This window comes from Sabethes cyaneus, chromosome 3 (assembly GCF_943734655.1).
Source record: "Sabethes cyaneus chromosome 3, idSabCyanKW18_F2, whole genome shotgun sequence".
In the NCBI taxonomy this organism is placed as follows: domain Eukaryota; kingdom Metazoa; phylum Arthropoda; class Insecta; order Diptera; family Culicidae; genus Sabethes; species Sabethes cyaneus.
In genome coordinates this window covers 90,553,449-90,574,732 of record NC_071355.1, presented here as the reverse complement: position 1 = coordinate 90,574,732, position 21,284 = coordinate 90,553,449, and the positions used below count along the sequence as shown (strand labels likewise).

Below are 21,284 nucleotides of genomic sequence, written 5' to 3'. Positions count from 1 at the left end.
AGTACATTTATGATAGTCGGTATGCCGCTCAATTTCTTTCTTCCCTTCTTTCACTTTTTCAGCATAATTGCCTAAGAAAATCATCACAAAAACTTAAAACTAAGGCAGCTTACATTTTAAAGAGTAGGCAGAAATTGCAACGCAAGGTATTAACCATTTCGCCCTTTTGATGCCATTGCTGTTTGGGTCACAAACCTAAATACCTTAATGCTGAAGTCTGTGCTCAAATAAAAATTTTAAGGCTGTATTACTGTATTCCCGTTGGTGCCAATCCTGCTTTTCAGGGTCGGCGCTTAACCTTGGGGTGTCGTCACCGGAGATCGTCACAACAGGTTTGGACACAACTGTCCAAGTGGCGTTGGTCGGCCTCGGTTCCGCCGGCCAGCCAGTACTTTGTTCTAAACGCATTTACCCTTAAACCAATCTTTTCTGTTTCGCGCTTTAATCTGGCATACTGATGGTCGGTAGTTTGAAAAGCTTCCTGGGGAAGCCATTCGCATCCATGATTTTCCATAACTTGTTTCGGACGATGGTATCATATGTAGCTTTGAAGTCAACGAACGAATTTTGTGTGAGAACTCTGTTTTTACGGCATTTTTGGAGGATCTGCCGCAATGCAAATATTTGATCCGTTGCTGACCGTCCTTCAACGTGAGCGGCTTGATAAATTTCCACAAATATGTACGCAATTGGTGATAATCGGAGGAAAATGATTTGGGACAGCACTTTGTAGGCGGCATGAAGAACGGTAATAGTGCTTCCACCTCTTGGTCACCCCAGGAACGCTCGTCAAAATATTGTCATTCTTATTCCGAGACATTTTGGCTCGCACCATAAAGCCTTCATGAGATCCGTTCAGTTTCTGGCAGAAATTTTGCATTTCCAGAGAACGATACAGCCGCTTCAAATTCACATACTTCTGCCTTTCCATGCAGCACTTTTTCTCCTCCCAGATAACACAAAATCGTAATAGAAAGTGCACATTAAATCTTTTTCATGTCAATTTCACATTGGAATTGTATAATGATTAGAGTATGTCAAACCGAAGTGAACAATAAGTTGTTTTGCAGTCGTGCGTGTCTTCATATACAATTCATGACTGTGAATTATAAAGCAGTATAGACGATTGCAATATTTGATTATATCTTAATCATATATTCAGGAGTATTTAGTTGCGTGTTATAAAAACTACGCTAAATTGAATTACAAATAGTTGTCAAAATTTTCACATGTATATCGCCTCCACTTTGGTACATATATGTTCTTATATGGCGTGAAATATAACTTTTTCGTTCAGATACGATTTCGTATATCTCAGTTGTAATTGAGATATACAAACCAAATGGTTTACTGGGCTGAAAGATTTGGCTTCACTACATTTTCTTCTATCTGTGTTTTACCACGTTATGATATGTAGCACTGTGCATCTTTGCCGCCAGCACAACGTTACCCAAGTAGCACGGTTCTACCAAATTTAGTTTAAATAACTTAGTAATGACTTGTATCATATAGCAGTTACTGTAACTACTTTATAAAAACTGTGCTGCTAAGGTATCCTCATCCATCACCCTCCTATATCAATCGCCAAACCAGTCGTTCCGCGGATTCCGTGCCACGTGCCCGATGGAGCTCTCCACTAAACTGCTAATGACTGTTTTGATTGTGATCCAACAGCTCACGAGAGGAGTTTCGTCCAACTTGTCCTCTTCCGTCAGCTCAGCTTCGAATGGATGCGCATAGTTTAGGCGACATCTGACTGCTACAACCGCACGAGATTTAATCGAGCCTGGCGTCGGTACCGAATGTTGTTCACCACGGAGAGTTTTCGGTGCATCTTCTTAACCATCACTAAGTAGTGGTCCGAGTCAACGTTGGTGCACAGACAAACAGCTTCGAGTTTTCAGTATAAAGCCGTACAAATGTAAAAACCCACAGTATAAACCCTTACAAATATAAGTTACTACGCAACATGCATAACAGAGGGCGCTAGTGTGCAAGCAAAATGCGTAGGATGATGGATTTGAAGGATTTTTTTCTATGTGTCATGTCAGTTCGTCAGTGGTTAGCGCTTCGATAGGATATGACGTCAATGATGTCTGAGAAAAACCGACAGTTGATCAAAATGTGGTCGATCTGGGTTTCTGGTTGATTTGGTGACCTCCAGGTGCCCTTGTGCAGGAGTATGTGCTGGATGAAGATACTACGTACGACCATGCTCTTGGAGGTGGCAAAGCCGAGAAGCCTTAGGCCCATTTCTTTGATCAGCGGGTGTACGCTGAACCCTCAAATCAGCAGTTTGCATTTCTCCTCTTGGCCGACCTGAGCATTAAAATCTCCGATGACGATCTTGATATCATGTTTTGGGCAGCGCAACGGTCGTATTCACGATCCAATTGTGTATTGAATTCCTCCTTGTTGTCATCGGTATTTCTATGGTAAACTGAAACCACAGACAAACAGACGAGACACTCGAGTTAATTCCATCGTCCAATAAAAAATCACTCATTTTTCAAAAAAGTATGTTTCGCAACATGGCCACACCGCGGTGCGCGAGTGTTCAGTATAAAACCATACAAATGTAAAAATCCTGCAGCATAAAACCCTGCAAATGCAAACTACTCCGCAACATGCATAACAGAGGGTGCTAGTGTGCAAGCAAAATGTGTAGGACAATGGTTTTTAAAGGATTTTCTTCTATATGTCTTGTCAGTTCGTCAGTTCTGAAACTATTCTTCTCCTACGTATATGAGAGCCTTGTCTGTAGTCAAAACCAGATCTCTGACAGTACGTCATAAGAAGCTTAGCGGTAACTATAAACAGGCCCTTGACAGGACGTCATGTTTTCGTAGCAATGGGTTCTGGACTACTTGACTCGACTGCTCGACTTACTATTCGACCCAACTGCTCGACTGGATTGTTTGGTTTGACTCTGCTGCTCGATTGGACTGCTTGATTGGACAGCTTGATTCAACTGCTCGATCTCACTGCTCGACTTAGCTACTCAACCCAACTGCTCGACTAGACTACTCGATTTAACTGCTCGACTGGACTGCTTATCTGGACAGCTTGATTCAACTACTCGACTTCACCTGTTCGATTGTACTGCTAAATTCAAATACTCTACTCGACTGCTTGACAGAACTGCTCGACCTGACTGCTCGACTGAACTACTCGACTCAACTGCTCGACTTACTATTCGATTTAACTGTTCGACTTGACAGCTCAACTCGATTCAACTGCTCTACTGGACTATCCAACTCAACTACTCGACTCGACTGAACTGCTCGATGGAACTACTCGACTTAACTGCTCGACTGAACTACTCGACTCAACTGCCCGATTCGACTGCTGGATTCGACTCTTCAAATCGGCCGCTCGACTTACTACTCGATTCAACTGCTTGAGTACACTACTCGACTGGACTACTTGCTCGATCGGCTTGATTCAACTGCTCGACTAGATTATTCAATTCAACTGCTCGACTAGACTATTCGATTCAATTGATCGACTCAATTGCTCGATTCAACTGTTCAACTGGACTGCTCGATTCATCAGCTCGACTGAACTACTCGCCTAAGCTCAACTCAACTGATAACTCGAATCGGCACTGTTATTCGAATCGGCTGCTCGACTTACCACTCGACCCGATTGGTCAATTCAACTGCTTCATTGGACCACTTGATTTAACTGCTCGACTTAACAGCTCGACTTAACAGCACGACTTAACAGCACGACTTAACAGCACGACTTAACTGCTCGACTGGATAGCTCGACTGGACAGCTCGACTAAACATCTCGACTAGACAGCTCGACTGGACTACTTGACTGAATAGCTTAATTCAACTACTCGACTAGACAGCTCGATTTGAATGCTCAATTCGACATTTCGATTCGATTGCTCGACTCAGCTGCTTGACTCGACCGCTCTACTCGCCTGATTGACTCGATTGCTCGTCGTGATATCAACGTGCCGCTCATTTGAATCAGTTTGCAGCAGAAAATGGAAAATGGTCACACAAAAGAGCCATTTTGGTTGTTTCAGTTTCAGGCTGTTACTTTTCGATGACAGAGAAGAAAGAGGATGTTCCGAGATTCGCAATAGGTTATGTTTTTATATCCTGCGATAATATAGAAGCTATAGATTTTAGTTATACAAATTGTGTTTAATAGCTTACGTTTAGTCATTCTTCTTTCCAGAAATTTATATTTAATTTCAGCTTCTAGGACTAAGAAGAGATATAAGTTGGCCACGTTTCAGTTAATACCGCATATCTTTTGCTTTTATCCGGTTACAACAAATAGTAGGTTAACTCGATTTTTAGTTATATTTTTAGCGTTTAATCTAGAGTAGGATATTTTAATTGATTTTGAGTAATTTTAAGTACAAATGGGAATAATCTTACGTGGCTAATAACCAACTTTTTTAACCAAAATAATATATTTTAACCTAAAATTAAAAAAGAAGAAAACATATCCAATTTAATTATATTATGTATAACTTATGCACGACAGATATGTATTTCGCCTACGACTTGCAGGCTTCCTCAGTGTCTGTCTTTGAACTGTTTTCGAGATCGAAAACAGACACTGAGGAAGCCGGCAAGTCGTAGGCGAAATACGTATCTGTCGTGAATAAAATATACATAGTAGAATTAAATTGGATAAGTTTTCTTCTTTTTTAATTTTAGGTTTCGTATTCTACTAAGACGCTCCAAAAACTTCAGTCAATATATTTTAAGACAAGAAATATGAAAAATCAGCTTTAGCTTACTGCACTATTGGCTCGATAACAACTAGTTGCTTCTGATGCTGGTGGACAATTTAATTACCGTCAGAAGCAAAGTATTGTCACTGCAAAACTGGCTATCTTCAATGATCCACTACTCAGAATTGCTAACAAATTTATCAGAAAATTTAACAAATCCGGCAAAAAGTACCAATCCGGCTTCATGTGTCAGAAAACCGGCCTTTTTGCAGGATTGACCGGCCACCGGCTTTGCAGGTGAAAAACCGGTCGGGCCGGCCAAAAACCGGCCACTTGGCAACCCTAACGTCGAATCTAGTTCGACAGCCGAAATAAATTTGCGATTCTTTTTTATAATTTTTCATAAAGAAATCTTACGGTTCACCAACGTAAAATATCAACAGAAAGCTCCTTGCCATTGGAATATTGTACGCAAACTTGTGTGCAAGACAAAGGATAACAATGCCGGACTTGCACACAACTTCTTTCCCAGAGCTTTCGCTTTGGTCGGGAGAGGGACGTTGTTGCTACTTGCTATGCTGTGCCATGCTATGTTGTAATGTTTGTCGTTTTGTGTATGGGCTCAAGGATCAGCTTCCGCTAGGAGCCTTCCAGCCTTCTTGACAGGGTGGTTTTGCTTCACACCTGGAATCTTTACTTCCTGTCCTGCATACATTGCGCCAAGTAGTCCAAAATGCGTTCAAGGAACTCAATGACAATGCCCTCACACTTTTACAGAAGAAGAAGAAGGAAAATATGACCAATATGAACTTTTCTTATATCCTCGTAGGATGTGATCGTTGTTTATCAAAATGTATCGGATTGGAACCTGAGCGAGAAGCCAGCTCAGTGGCAGGTTGATTGTTTTCGTTTTCTTTTCAAGCTTGCCCAGTTTGCAGTGACAGTTTGGTGCACAAAAGCAATCCCAGGTGGTCCCTCTCTTGTAGATAGGGATACACGGTTGGAACCAAGTAGACAAGATTCAAACCCGTAGTAAGGTGATGAAACATAGTTTTTTCTTCCGCATAGGTGGCTCTAGTGAACTAATTTCGATGCCGAAGTTTTAAATTGGTTCATGCATTAACCCTCCAATTATTTAAATTGTCTTTTTGGTGTTTCGGTAGGAAAACAAGCGCACAATTTTTATAAGTTTTTCGAGGCATACGCATGTTAACAGACCATGGAAGATTTCTGGGCATGGAATTGGAATGTTGTTGAAGAGAATTTCTCTATTTAACTTAAATCTCGTTTGATTCTCAGTAAAGCAGTTTTAGTTATTTTAATGTAATGACGGGTTAACACAAATTTAGTGTGTTTTCAATCAGCTGTTAGTAAATTGCAGAGATGCCAAATATATATGGACATTTATAAAGTTACACGAATAGCCAAAATCACACCAATATTGCTTCAAAATTGCGAAAATGGTTCTCATTTATTTCGACACAATCACTCGGAAAATTCCACACGTATAAGGAAAAGGTTTTCGAAAACTCAATCGTATCATCATTAGCACAAAATCTGTGAAAACCCCAAATTGAAATGTACCTATATATGAAATTTGAAGCAGATAAATCTGCATATCTGGGATCCCGGGTGATTGTAAACAAAACCACACAAATCAAAACATTATGGTGTTGAAGATGTTTCGGTTGCTGTATCCACTGCAGAAGCTAAATGAAAGGTTTTTCTCTTCAAGATCTACAATTTTTGGGCTATCTTCCGGTAATTATATGAAGTACATAAGATTTGTTTGAATAATTTTATTCTACAATCGAATAACCAATTTAACCAAAGGTGCCGGCAAATGTGGTGTTGCGGTGATAAGAGTTTCGGGCGAAGCAAGTGGGAATGTTATTATGCAAAAAACAAAATCCAATGAACTTCCGTTGCCGAGAAAAGTTTGCTTAAAACGGATTTACCATGCAAAAACGGCTGAAATTATTGATCGAGGATTGATACTCTGGTTTCCAGGTGTGTATAGTTAATTGTTGCGGCGCAAAATCACGTTTGTTCCTCGCTAAATGATAGTCTCAAAGCAAAGAAGCTAAAAGGGAAGCTTCGTCAAATTTATTAACGTGACCTGTTACAATGGTGTGTTGGATTAAACCTGTACCGCCGACTGCCTTGGCTTTGATTTATGTTGTTCCATTTATTTATGAAAAAATTTGGTTTCCTTCTCCAAAATCGTGGAGAAAATAACTGAGCATAACATTAGACTAATAGCTGAAACATTTTACATTATAATCTAAGATGAGGACAATGTTGTCAATAGACAAATAGATTCGGTAACGTTCAAAACTGCATATGGCATTGTAATTAAGAAACTTGCGAGAGAGAGAGAGAGAGACAGAAATAGAAAATAAAACATAGGAAAGAGAAAGATAAGCGTAATATAAAGGACGTAAAAAGTCTAACTTAAGAATTTGTACTATGTTCCATGTTGTATATGTGCTTACCCAGGTAACCAATAAGCATTAGTATAAGCAGTAAATCAATCGTTTATTAGCATCTCTGGCGTTTTATATTGCAGGTTGCTGTTTATCAGCCTTTTGACTGCATAACTGTTGTAAATTAGCATCCACAATTCTATTTAAATTCTTCTAGTCGCTAACTAGCTAATAATAAGCATTGGCAGCACTACAAGAGTGTTAGCAGTAAAGTAGCCGCATATTTTGCCAAAATAGCATTTAAGTAGCATTTAAGGCAACTTTAATGCTTATTGGCTTGCATTTAAATTGCATTGGAAATGCTTATTGGTTACCTGGGTAATACAACATGAAATTTTCTATGGTATATTAGGACCTTTGCCTTTTTTAAGAAGGGGGGGATCCCATATAAATGAAATGCAAATTTTCTCATAGTTCGAGAACTAATCAAGCAAATGGAACCAAATTTGGCATGTGGGGGTTTTTGCAGGCACGTATTTATTTTATGATGGTTTGAGACACCTCACCCCTGTGGTAGGAAGATAGGGACTTTCATACAAGTAAAACAGATACTTTTGCGTATGTGCCATATTTTCTGCTATGTAATAAGCGGTAAGCTGTGAAAGTAAACTAGTAAAACCTTCTCGAAGCAAAAGACAGTGAATCGACGCTGCTAACTTAGGTGCCTGTTGTCATCCATGTCAAAAGTGAAGGACATTCGAATGGCACATCCTATTTGCGTTGAACGTGCTTTGTTTGTATTTAAAGGCCACAAGTAAATTAAAGTAAGGTTATTGAAACATGTCAAGCTACACATAATCTATTTAATACAATTGTTGGCTATTGTTTAATAATTGTTGGCTGGTCATTCATTACTATTTCAACCTTTATGATGCACACAAGTGATTTTTAAAAGAAATCTCTGGTACTTATGAACCCCCGTCCTCGTATTTTCAAAGAAACCATTGAATTCAATGAGCAATTGAATCTGAATAATTTGCTATTCTCTTTTAAACATTCACTTAAACAATGGCACTCACAGATTCTTATAAATATACATATGCCAGAAATGCAGTTTACATTAGTGTTTGATCTAATGATCTGATATAGTCCTACGTCACTCTTTCGTACAACCTTTAGGGCTGTATACCTTGTAGTTTTTCTGAAAGAAAATGACAAATTAAATCGATGTTCACTTTTTCCAGGTCCGAATAGTTTCACAGGGGAAGATTCAGTCGAATTCCATGTTCACGGTGGACCTGCTGTAATCAGTGCCATGTATGATAGTCTGGCATCGATGGACGGAGTGCGGCTGGCTGAACCGGGAGAATTCACTAAGCGAGCATTCTATGCCGGAAAAATGGATTTGACAGAAGTCGAGGGTTTGGCCGATTTGATCGATGCTGAAACCGAAGCTCAGCGGAAGCAGGCACTTCTGCAGGCAGGCGGTGAGCTGTCCAAGTTATACAATCGCCTGAGAGGGCGATTGGTAAAATGTATCGCCCACATGGAAGCTTACATAGATTTTCACGAAGATCAAGATGTTGGTGATGATGTTTTGCACACTGTAAGAGAAGAAGTAACTGCGCTTATATCGGATATTCGTTCCCATTTAGATGATCATAGGCGAGGTGAAAGACTGAGAACTGGGGTTCGGACAGTGGTTATTGGAGCACCCAATGTTGGTAAAAGCAGCTTTGTTAATCTTATTAGTAATCGAAAAGTATCTATTGTAACCGATATTGCCGGTACAACACGAGATGTTATCGAAAGTTATCACGATATTGGAGGTTATCCGGTAATACTAGCCGACACTGCAGGCCTTCGGAAAAGCACGAATGACATTATCGAACAGGAAGGAATATTGAAAGCCAAGGATTATGTTCAGTCAGCCGATTTCATAATAGTTGTTATCGACTCCAAAGAAGTAGAGAAATATCTGCAAATGTTTGACAGTAGTATAGATCAATATTTAATACATTATCTAAATGAACTTGGATATTGTAAGAACGATTTTACCAACAAGCGACTTATGGTGATCTTTAACAAGACTGATTTAATCTCGGATCAAACTATAAAAACTCTACAGTTCATGACTCAAATCAAGCTTCTTTCCTGCCATGCTCAAACCGGACTCGGTGAAGTGCTGGGAGAAATATCTTCCCATTTGCAGCAACTCTGTGGTAATCCAACGAAAGAAAATCCGAATCTAAGCCAACAGCGGCATCGTTCTCATTTGAAACAGTGCGTTGATTCTTTGGAAAGATACTGCCAATATTTGGATGAAGGAACAAACATAGATTTGGCAATCGCAACTCAACATTTAAGAAGTGCGACAAGGTGCTTAGGAAAAATCACTGGATCAATAGAAACCGAGGAAATACTGGATGTGATATTTAGCAGTTTTTGTATTGGCAAATAAAGTTAGAGGTTTTAGCAACTGAACCTGAATAGAGGTTAAATTTATTTTACCTAACTCCGAGGCCTTTCATAGCCTTCCAACATCAAATCAGTGGGTAATTGATACTCAATGAGATGACAGTTTAGTTTTTTGGTTAATGTAATAATTTGGTTTTCAGTTACTCAGCTCCGATTTTTGTAATTTTAATGTAAGTTTTTGGAATTTATATGATTTTAGTACTGCCGGGATATCCATCTTAACAAAAATCGAAATGTAATTATTTGAACTATATACCTCTAGTTATAGAGTAGTTTCATTTTCCGGGGTAATTAGGAAACGTGGTCGGTTGAAACAGTAACCTGAAATAGAATGCGTAATAGTAAACTGAAATGGTAGCTTTCGACTCAGAATAACAGTGATAGAATTGAATGATCTTGGCGAAATTATATTACACCTATAACGTTTTGTCGTGTAGGGGCTTATGTATATCAGTTTTTTAGAAACTAGCAAATCAATGAAAAAATAATTAAATATTTTGTTCCTGATTCGCACATAATGACAACACATGACATATTTACATTGCTATCGGAAATGAAAAGACCTTGTCAACGGCTGTCGGAAATGAAGCTCGCGTGAAGAAAAACAAATCCTCTTCGCTACACTTATTCTACCGGCGGCGGTTCACTTCGTTCGGAATTCGCTAGTTCTAAGGATTTCCGTAAATAATTCTTTTTTGCAGTCAGTTGGCTCCGATCCGAATGACCTGCACAGATTTCATACACAGCAAACTTCAGCAGAATGAATGAAAGCATCCTGAAAACTCAACAGAAATGACGGAAATTATATGCCTTCAAACGAAATCACAAACGATAGGCGCGCTATCGTCACCGTTGGAGAATTTCTGATGCTTTCCTCAGCGCCTCTAGGATTCTATGCTTAATGGCCCATATATGCACCTATAATCATATTCCATATTATAGAACTTCATAGGTCGCAGAAATTCCTAGCATTTAGTTGACATCCTTTCCTCTAGCTCTGTTTTACAGCCGACTTTAGCAGTTATACCTATGTCGCAAAAACAAGGAAAGCCCATTGTAACGCTGAGTTAAATACGACAGATTTTACGCCAGGATTAGCGAATAAAAAAAACGAAAGAAAGAAGAAAGAAAGTTTTACGATTCGTGCTATAGGAAGGATGCAGCAGTGTCAGCGTTCTATACGGGACAATGTGGAGTTGTATCAAGTGACTCGTGGGAGTTGTATTGCATTTCAATATTTAGTAGCTACTTGAAAAGTAGTTCGTCAAATTTTAAATAATATGAAATTTTGGTTTGATTCTTGCACATTATTATTATATTTATCTACAATAGAGCTGTGAAAGAGTTACCTAAAATTAGTAAATACATTGCTAAAAATACGTTGATTATTTTAGTGTTTTCTTCCTCATTAATAGAGTGAATTGATAAATGATAAATAAATATGTATAATTGACAAATACCTATCAATGAGTTTGGCGAAAACCTAAAATAAGCGACCAATCTTACAAGAGTCATCCTACAATGATAGATATTTGGCAAAATACAGCATAACGACAGTCTGTCTGATTACTTTAAACTTATAACTTAAGAATTAATCACACGCGAGACCCTGTTCAGATCAACCAGTGAGGCTTTTTTGATATGCCACAAGGGTATTGGATTGAAACACCACTGTCTTAATGATCATCTTTTGAGGCAGTTTCCGATTGCCTTATCATAGTTTACGGACTATTCATACCCATTGATGGAGTTAAGCTGGATAGTTGAAATTTTCTATCTATGAACTTTTGGGATTTGGGCTGCAGGAAGAAAACTTCTGAAAAAGTTATGCCTAGATAAAGCAAAAACTCCGTAATTGCAGAGCAGACGCGTTGATCTTTAAATTTTAGAGATACAAAACGACAGCTTTTGGTTTCATCCGACATTCATTTAATGATAAAGAGCGGGAAAGTGTCTAGTTAGGAGTCCCGTGATTGTGCATAGTTACGAGTTAAGTTGAGTAGCTTTTTAGCTACTGTAGGATTTGGGTAGATAAACTGCTTAACTGTTTAGTCTACAACCCTGTATTTGATTTCAACGGGATGCTTTCAGAAATCTACAAAATCTAAGCGGGCAGTGATGTGATTTCTCTGCTCGAAAGCATTGTTTGAATCTAGCCTGTTGTAGCGTGGTCGATTCCGATTTAAATGAGAGCCGTAATAATTTAAACGAAAGACGAGTAACCGAAAGCTCCTTCAATATCAAGGAAAGAACAAAGTGCCGTTTCCTGATATTGGAGTTTGCAGCGTAGGAGGCCCAGCGGAATAGGACGCAATTAAATCGCACCTTTCCACCGAGGAAGCAGCTTGCGTTATCACTGGAATGATCCCTATTTGCATTACACTGGTTGAAGACAGTGAATGTTATAGGCAGAAAGGCATTGGGAGAATACGCAAAAAGACGCGAACAGAGTAGACAACCAAGTGACAGCAAGAGTGGAGCACTGCTAGGAATGGAGGATTAAAGCTCAGGCTGATACCGAACCTGGTCTGTTGGGGTAATAGCAAGCTTGGATAGATGATTTTTTTTATGCAATTTCTATCAGGAATGCAAGGTTTTCCCTATGTCCCGAGCTCGATAATGTGGAGGAAACACCGGACAACATAGTCTTCGTCTGCCTAAGATTCGAATCGAAGCTTGCTGTAGTCTCTTAAAGCGTACAGTATAGTGAGTGTAATATGTAGAGATGAGAACACATGAGCAACTCTGCTAACAGACTGATAACACAAATCTTGTCAACCGCAACGAAAATGGAGAGCTGAACAGCGCTTCACTGGCTCCAGCTAGCGTCAGATATCAAACAGTGCGAACTTACTGTTGAAGTGGGTAGTGATGGTGATGTAGCAAATTGAACCATCGTCCGTATATGACATCTTAATCCAAAGCAACGCGATTTTGGGAGCGGTAAAACCCTTGACCAGACTCATATGTGTGGGAATAGGGTTCGCATCGTGAATAATCTCTGTACCCAAATTGGACAAATGTTCATAACTGGCGGAGAATCTTGCGAAGGTGGCAGTGACGGAGTGCGAATTACGGTGGAGAGCACTTTTCAATCAGTAAACGTCTCGACGGGTAGCAATACCACGCGATGGACTAGTTCGTTAACGAGGACAGGACAGGACAGGACAGGACAGGACAGGACAGGACAGGACAGGACAGGACAGGACAGGACAGGACAGGACAGGACAGGACAGGACAGGACAGGACAGGACAGGACAGGACAGGACAGGACAGGACAGGACAGGACAGGACAGGACAGGACAGGACAGGACAGGACAGGACAGGACAGGACAGGACAGGACAGGACAGGACAGGACAGGACAGGACAGGACAGGACAGGACAGGACAGGACAGGACAGGACAGGACAGGACAGGACAGGACAGGACAGGACAGGACAGGACAGGACAGGACAGGACAGGACAGGACAGGACAGGACAGGACAGGACAGGACAGGACAGGACAGGACAGGACAGGACAGGACAGGACAGGACAGGACAGGACAGGACAGGACAGGACAGGACAGGACAGACAGGACAGGACAGACAGACAGGACAGAAAGACAGGACAGAAAGACAGGACAGAAAGACAGGACAGAAAGACAGGACAGAAAGACAGGACAGAAAGACAGGACAGAAAGACAGGACAGGAAGACAGGACAGGAAGACAGGACAGGAAGACAGGACAGGAAGACAGGACAGGAAGACAGGACAGGTAGACAGGACAGACAGACAGACAGACAGACAGACAGACAGACAGACAGACAGACAGACAGACAGACAGACAGACAGACAGGACAGAAAGACAGGACAGAAAGACAGGACAGACAGACAGACAGACAGACAGACAGACAGACAGACAGACAGGACAGACAGACAGGACAGACAGACAGACAGACAGACAGGACAGAAAGACAGGACAGAAAGACAGGACAGACAGACAGACAGACAGACAGACAGACAGACAGACAGACAGACAGACAGACAGACAGACAGACAGACAGACAGACAGGACAGACAGGACAGACAGGACAGACAGACAGACAGACAGACAGACAGACAGACAGACAGACAGACAGACAGACAGACAGACAGACAGACAGACAGACAGACAGACAGACAGACAGACAGACAGACAGACAGACAGACAGACAGACAGACAGACAGACAGACAGACAGACAGACAGACAGACAGACAGACAGACAGACAGACAGACAGACAGACAGACAGACAGACAGACAGACAGACAGACAGACAGACAGACAGACAGACAGACAGACAGACAGACAGACAGACAGACAGACAGACAGACAGACAGACAGACAGACAGACAGACAGACAGACAGACAGACAGACAGACAGACAGACAGACAGACAGACAGACAGACAGACAGACAGACAGACAGACAGACAGACAGACAGACAGACAGACAGACAGACAGACAGACAGACAGACAGACAGACAGACAGACAGACAGACAGACAGACAGACAGACAGACAGACAGACAGACAGACAGACAGACAGACAGACAGACAGACAGACAGACAGACAGACAGACAGACAGACAGACAGACAGACAGACAGACAGACAGACAGACAGACAGAAAGACAGGACAGACAGACAGACAGACAGACAGACAGACAGACAGACAGACAGGACAGACAGGACAGACAGGACAGACAGGACAGACAGGACAGACAGGACAGACAGACAGACAGACAGACAGACAGACAGACAGACAGACAGACAGACAGACAGACAGACAGACAGACAGACAGACAGACAGACAGACAGACAGACAGACAGACAGACAGACAGACAGACAGACAGACAGACAGACAGACAGACAGACAGACAGACAGACAGACAGACAGACAGACAGACAGACAGACAGACAGACAGACAGACAGACAGACAGACAGACAGACAGACAGACAGACAGACAGACAGACAGACAGACAGACAGACAGACAGACAGACAGACAGACAGACAGACAGACAGACAGACAGACAGACAGACAGACAGACAGACAGACAGACAGACAGACAGACAGACAGACAGACAGACAGACAGACAGACAGACAGACAGACAGACAGACAGACAGACAGACAGACAGACAGACAGACAGACAGACAGACAGACAGACAGACAGACAGACAGACAGACAGACAGACAGACAGACAGACAGACAGACAGACAGACAGACAGACAGACAGACAGACAGACAGACAGACAGACAGACAGACAGACAGACAGACAGACAGACAGACAGACAGACAGACAGACAGACAGACAGACAGACAGACAGACAGACAGACAGACAGACAGACAGACAGACAGACAGACAGACAGACAGACAGACAGACAGACAGACAGACAGACAGACAGACAGACAGACAGACAGACAGACAGACAGACAGACAGACAGACAGACAGACAGACAGACAGACAGACAGACAGACAGACAGACAGACAGACAGACAGACAGACAGACAGACAGACAGACAGACAGACAGACAGACAGACAGACAGACAGACAGACAGACAGACAGACAGACAGACAGACAGACAGACAGACAGACAGACAGACAGACAGACAGACAGACAGACAGACAGACAGACAGACAGACAGACAGACAGACAGACAGACAGACAGACAGACAGACAGACAGACAGACAGACAGACAGACAGACAGACAGACAGACAGACAGACAGACAGACAGACAGACAGACAGACAGACAGACAGACAGACAGACAGACAGACAGACAGACAGACAGACAGACAGACAGACAGACAGACAGACAGACAGACAGACAGACAGACAGACAGACAGACAGACAGACAGACAGACAGACAGACAGACAGACAGACAGACAGACAGACAGACAGACAGACAGACAGACAGACAGACAGACAGACAGACAGACAGACAGACAGACAGACAGACAGACAGACAGACAGACAGACAGACAGACAGACAGACAGACAGACAGACAGACAGACAGACAGACAGACAGACAGACAGACAGACAGACAGACAGACAGACAGACAGACAGACAGACAGACAGACAGACAGACAGACAGACAGACAGACAGACAGACAGACAGACAGACAGACAGACAGACAGACAGACAGACAGACAGACAGACAGACAGACAGACAGACAGACAGACAGACAGACAGACAGACAGACAGACAGACAGACAGACAGACAGACAGACAGACAGACAGACAGACAGACAGACAGACAGACAGACAGACAGACAGACAGACAGACAGACAGACAGACAGACAGACAGACAGACAGACAGACAGACAGACAGACAGACAGACAGACAGACAGACAGACAGACAGACAGACAGACAGACAGACAGACAGACAGACAGACAGACAGAATTTGCTGGAGGTACAGCTGCACATCTGGTCTTAAATAGGTTAAGCTGCTACTATAAATCAGTTGGCGAGTATAAAATAGCATGATAGCATTGATAAAAAACATTGCACGTACTTTGTTATACAATTCTAGTCGTGTAGCTCAAAATGAAATCTTTTATCATAACTTCCAGCTCTCTTTTCGTAATGAATTTTCCTACAGTGTTTTGACTTGTAATAAAAGCATAAACTCACCAAAGTTAGTTGCTATATAAACTGCAAGCTCAAATGATCGAAAATCGATCCTGTTGGCAAAATAAACCGCTCCAAGTGATTGGACAACCTTCTGGCTGAAGTTTTCCATATTCTTGTCACCGGAGGTGTTGGTCAACAAAGCAACACTTCAATACAGTAAATTAGTTAATATTTTAACACGTGTTACACAAAAACTTTGAGTTCATTCAAACAAACAACAAGCTGACGTTGGCACTGGATGGCTGACGTTGGCACTGGATGGGGAACGGAACGGCATTCCACAGAGTTTCATTCGGTTTTGCGACATCTCGCACAGTACATTCGTACGCAGTATGTTACCCACTACCCATCATCGGTAGTATACGAGAAGCGTAGTACACAGTTGAATTGCGGTGGATAAACAAAATTTCAGTCGACAAATTCCGTACTTGTTCCGTAAAAAATATTTATATTATAATATAGCCATTACTCAATACAATCAGCCATCTGTTAATAATGGTTTTAAATATTTTGACCTTACCTTGAATTGGGTTTTATTGTCCAATATACGATTATAACCGCCCACCATGCAGTGCCAGCTGGCTACAACCATCGAAACGCTCAAATCCAGGGCTTGCATTGTGATGATGAAGTTTGTGCAAACATGTGGCATTCGAAAGTTTGGCTGTTGTACTGATAGTTTTTATGTGACAGTTAGTTATCGAAAACAAAACACGTTACCAAAGAGGAACACCTCTGCCAGTAGTAGATGGGTAGGGGGAGACAGGCAAACGGGCGACGTCGAACGTGTTGATTCTACAGTTTGTTATTTTGTTTGATTGGTTCAATCTTTATTGGACCATTCCGCTAGTTCGAAAATGTTTGGTTAGTTCGGAACATTTTCCTAATTAGAGTGGTTTTCTGCGATCGTCGTAACACGTTTATGGTTTTAACATGTCCAGAATGCTGCAGTTTCCATACGCGCTGGTGTAGGTGTGAAACTGTTGGCAGTTTTCATTTAATAGATTGGATGGTATAAAACAGTTTAAATTTTTATATTAACCTTGAAGCGCCACTGAAAGTTCTGTATGTTGACATCAGAATATAAATACAGTTCTTGTTTCTACCACATATGACCGAAGGTTTGAAAGTGGTCAAATGATCCCACGTGGTACGTTTAGTATTAAAGAACAATTTGATATATGCTGTTTATCAATGTACGGCTAAAAGACTGCTTTTCAAAACGATACAGTTTTGGCTCATCCTACAAATCATGTAAGTACAGGTGTAATAAAATTGATAGATTTCATGCTCTCCACTTTTGAATTTCAGTTGTTTTTATATTTCTTTATGTCTCAAATAAAAAAATATGATGATTGCATTCAACTTTCTGAACGAATGAAACAAAAGTTTGATTTGCGTAACTTTCAACGCAAGGAAAGCATCAAGATTTAGAACATGCTTACGAAGTGGGCGGAATTATTAGCTTTGATGCTGTGGCAAGCAATAATTCTTGAAGCATTTCATGTAATATTTTACAGTCATCTAAACAAATCATCAACGAGTTATTTTTAAATCAGTTTCTCTCATCAGAAATGAAACGGAACACGGCGTCGAAGATGGCCCAAAGTTGGGGCTTCGTTAAAAGTCGTTTCATCGATAATGATGAAATCAGTTTAAATTTGCCGAACGATGAAAGTCAAGAAAGTTTCCCAATTAGAGCCGTCCTTTGACCCGTTCGTAGGCAATGACATCTGTAAAACGGGTAGCGCAGCCGGCGGGAGTTCGATTCGGGCTGAAATGAAATTTCGCTCGCTGGCGAAAGCCCAAAATTTGTTGTCTCTTTGAATTTGTCAAAACTAATTTTGTTTGCTAGACGGGTAGGATTGTTGGCGGAAGATGTACTTGGCTGAATTTCAGAAACACAAAAGTACGAGTTTTGCTACGGTTTGATTTTGTGCTTGATTAGACGGTCTAATATGGTGTAGCATAAAAATCTCGCAAAGTTGAGGTAACTTGCAACAGAAATGAATAACGGTTGCGTTTTCTTCTAATAATTAATTTTTAATCACTAAGAAAATCACTATTATTAATATCGGAAGCGTCGGTTTTGATTTAATCCATAGTTCCGAACAAAAAGTTTTATTTAATAGTAGGTTCAACTGTTCAACAGCTCCGGGGAGCAAGCGCTTAATAAGCTATTATACAACAAAAATGTTCCTTGGGTATGTGAATATAACTTACAAATAAGTTACCCAAGTAACAATTTGGGTTTCATTACATTCTTATGATGGCATTTAAGGCAAAAGTTGGTAGTGAAAACCGCCATAAGAGTACAGAATGATTTCACGAAATTTCGCAAATCGATTTTAATTTGTCATTTTTGATTTAGCTGAAACTTTGCATAGCTGTTACCGCCAAAAATATTTTTTTACAGTGTATAACTTTTTCTAAAGCTGAGAATTATAATAAGTATTATATAGTCGAGCGCGAATAGCTATGGCAGTTAATCACGAGAACGTTTTTCAGGACCATCTGACACGGCTGGTCAAAGCTACCCAGGAGCGAGTGATGTGCTACGTCTGTATTTCGGGGGTATTCCCGAGTCCCTACGAATCGCCCAGAGGTTTGAGGCAAGGGGATGGACTGTCATGAATGTTATTTAATATCACTATTGACGGTGTGATCCGGCGAACGAAAATCGAAACGAGAGGAACGATCTTCCCCTACTAGCACGGTTGTTACATATCTGTTGTTACAACCGATATTTTTCTAATTCTTGTCGTAATCCGGTTGGTTCAACATCTTCTAACCGTCGCAGATGACCTCGACATCATTACTAGAAACCTTAGGAGAACTGAGGCAATCTACAAATTACAAATCAATGCGTCGAAAACCAAATATATGGTAGGAAGAGGCTCCAGAGAAAACAATGTTCGTCACTATCACCGGCCGAACAAACGCCATCTCAAGACGATTGGTAGGCTGGACAATGATATTTGCCAACTCTGCGAATTCGAAAGCGAAACCGCAGAACATCTGCTTTGCTAGTGCAGTGCACTAACTCTTCGCAGACTCTTCGGTAAAGGAACAATGGAGCCTTTCGAAGTCTGGTCTGCAAATCCCAATCAGGTAATAAACTTCATAAGAAGTTCAATGCCGGACTGGAAGAAGTGGTATGAATTGACAATGACAAACACTTCCATGAATAATGTTATGTCGGCAACTAATACCTAGACAAAAGAAGAAGTATACCACAATAGATCAAAATAATGGTCGCAGTGGTCAAATCTTCCGACAAAAAAAAACCTGATTTAATCCACCTAGTGGTGAAAGGAACCTTTATTATACGGTCTTACGTGCTATTTGAGATGGAAATCGACACGTCTTCGGAAAATAATTCATGTATTGGTTAAGATTGCGTTGTGTGTTGGCTGACATAAAATTTTTGGAAACTGAATAAGTTTACAAAATTTGAACCAAATCGAAGCACCGTAAAACGGGGTAACATTGATCATTGGGGGTATCATTGATCACTTCAGGAAAGTTGGCAGTAGTGGTTTATTTCACTTATTTATGAGAATGGTTCATTTGATCAATGTTACCCCGGTGATCAATGTTTACGGCACTTATTCCTTTTCTTATGAATTTGCTGAGTAAGTTGTTACTAATGTAGATAAGTGCATGTAAAAGTAAATTGTAAGAGAAAATATTATTCTTTAACATTAGTAAAGGTTTAGTTTATGGGTTTTTGTACTACGCATAATTTCCTGTCATGCCATTCTATTTGATTCACATCAATAAAGTTTTCTTGAATAAATTTCATCAATTTTTATTAACCTTCGGTTACTTTCTCTGTTGTATTTTGTGCAACATGTGTAGGTCTCAAGCCAGATTGTTATCAAGTCTTAAATCGTTGTTCAACTAACGTATATTCTTCAATAAACTTGTTATGAGCAAAATGTCAGAATTATTCAATTGTTAAGAAAACAGATCAGCATAAACCGACATCATAGAAACGAAGCAAGCAGTATGTAAGGTGTACCGCAATTGGCCCCAACTGGAATTTTCTCTCGTTTCTTCATATGGAAAAATGGTGTCTGTATGCAGCGAAATTATCGGCAAATGTAAAATGTTTAAAATGTATCCGGCTGTTGGTAGTCGAGTCAAAATCAGGGTATTTTTTATAATCAAAGTTCTACAGTTCCTAAACAAGCAAACAAAGAGGTATATTATTTTCAGAAAAGTTGTGTATTTTTACTATTTGTACAATTTTGTTATACACAAAAAAGTCATACAACAATTACAAAAAGAGCTAAAATAGAAAAACTGATTTTACAAATGCATATACAATATATCAATAAGATTTCTCTATCTTCGCTGAAGAGATAGAAGGTTACTGTCTTCTGTAAAATTTCCTGTAATAATATGCTCTAAAACTTTGCAGAACACATCAATGTGTTATATTGAAACTGAAGAAAAATAATTTTTTTATTTCAATTTTAGGGGGATTAATCAAAATTTAAATTCTACCAGACGATTGAGCTTCCAATTTCAAGAAACTCTCCCAAAGGTTCGATAAACTTAAAACCAAGTATTCCTAGTCAAAACTCTAGCACATTTTCTTTGGTTTTGGGCTGTTGTGCGCGCGAGTAACCGTGTTATAAAAGATGGCGCGGGTGTTCGAATGTTTTGACCGGTAAAACCAATTTTTATAAAATTTTACATATATATTCATAGTGTCAAAACCTTTCGTTTGATATTAAAATAATTGAAATTAGGTAGATTATCTTGGTTAAAATCATTATAAATTATTGTTAATTTTGGTGTGGTGTATACGATTGCGCATAACTTTTATATTAAACGTTCAATCAAAAAACCATTCAATAGTGATCTATTAAGCTATATTATTTGCCAAATGAAACTAATAGCGCATAAATCGGTCTGGCCATCTCTGAGAAACAGGCGATCATTTGGACCTTGTCAAACTGGTTTTTTAAGGCTAACTTTTAAACTAC

The 21,284-nt window shown here is 40.4% G+C and overlaps 1 protein-coding gene across 1 annotated transcript; it reads left to right on the top strand.

Moving 5' to 3' along the window:
• The first annotated feature begins 6,392 nt into the window (after positions 1 to 6,392).
• Positions 6,393 to 9,594, top strand: LOC128743163 (tRNA modification GTPase GTPBP3, mitochondrial). Its single transcript, XM_053839688.1, has 3 exons — positions 6,393 to 6,466; positions 6,539 to 6,715; positions 8,376 to 9,594. Exons 2-3 carry the CDS (start codon positions 6,601 to 6,603, stop codon positions 9,590 to 9,592), a joined length of 1,332 nt encoding a protein of 443 aa, XP_053695663.1. The 5' UTR covers positions 6,393 to 6,466; positions 6,539 to 6,600; the 3' UTR covers positions 9,593 to 9,594.
• Positions 9,595 to 21,284: the final 11,690 nt, after the last annotated feature.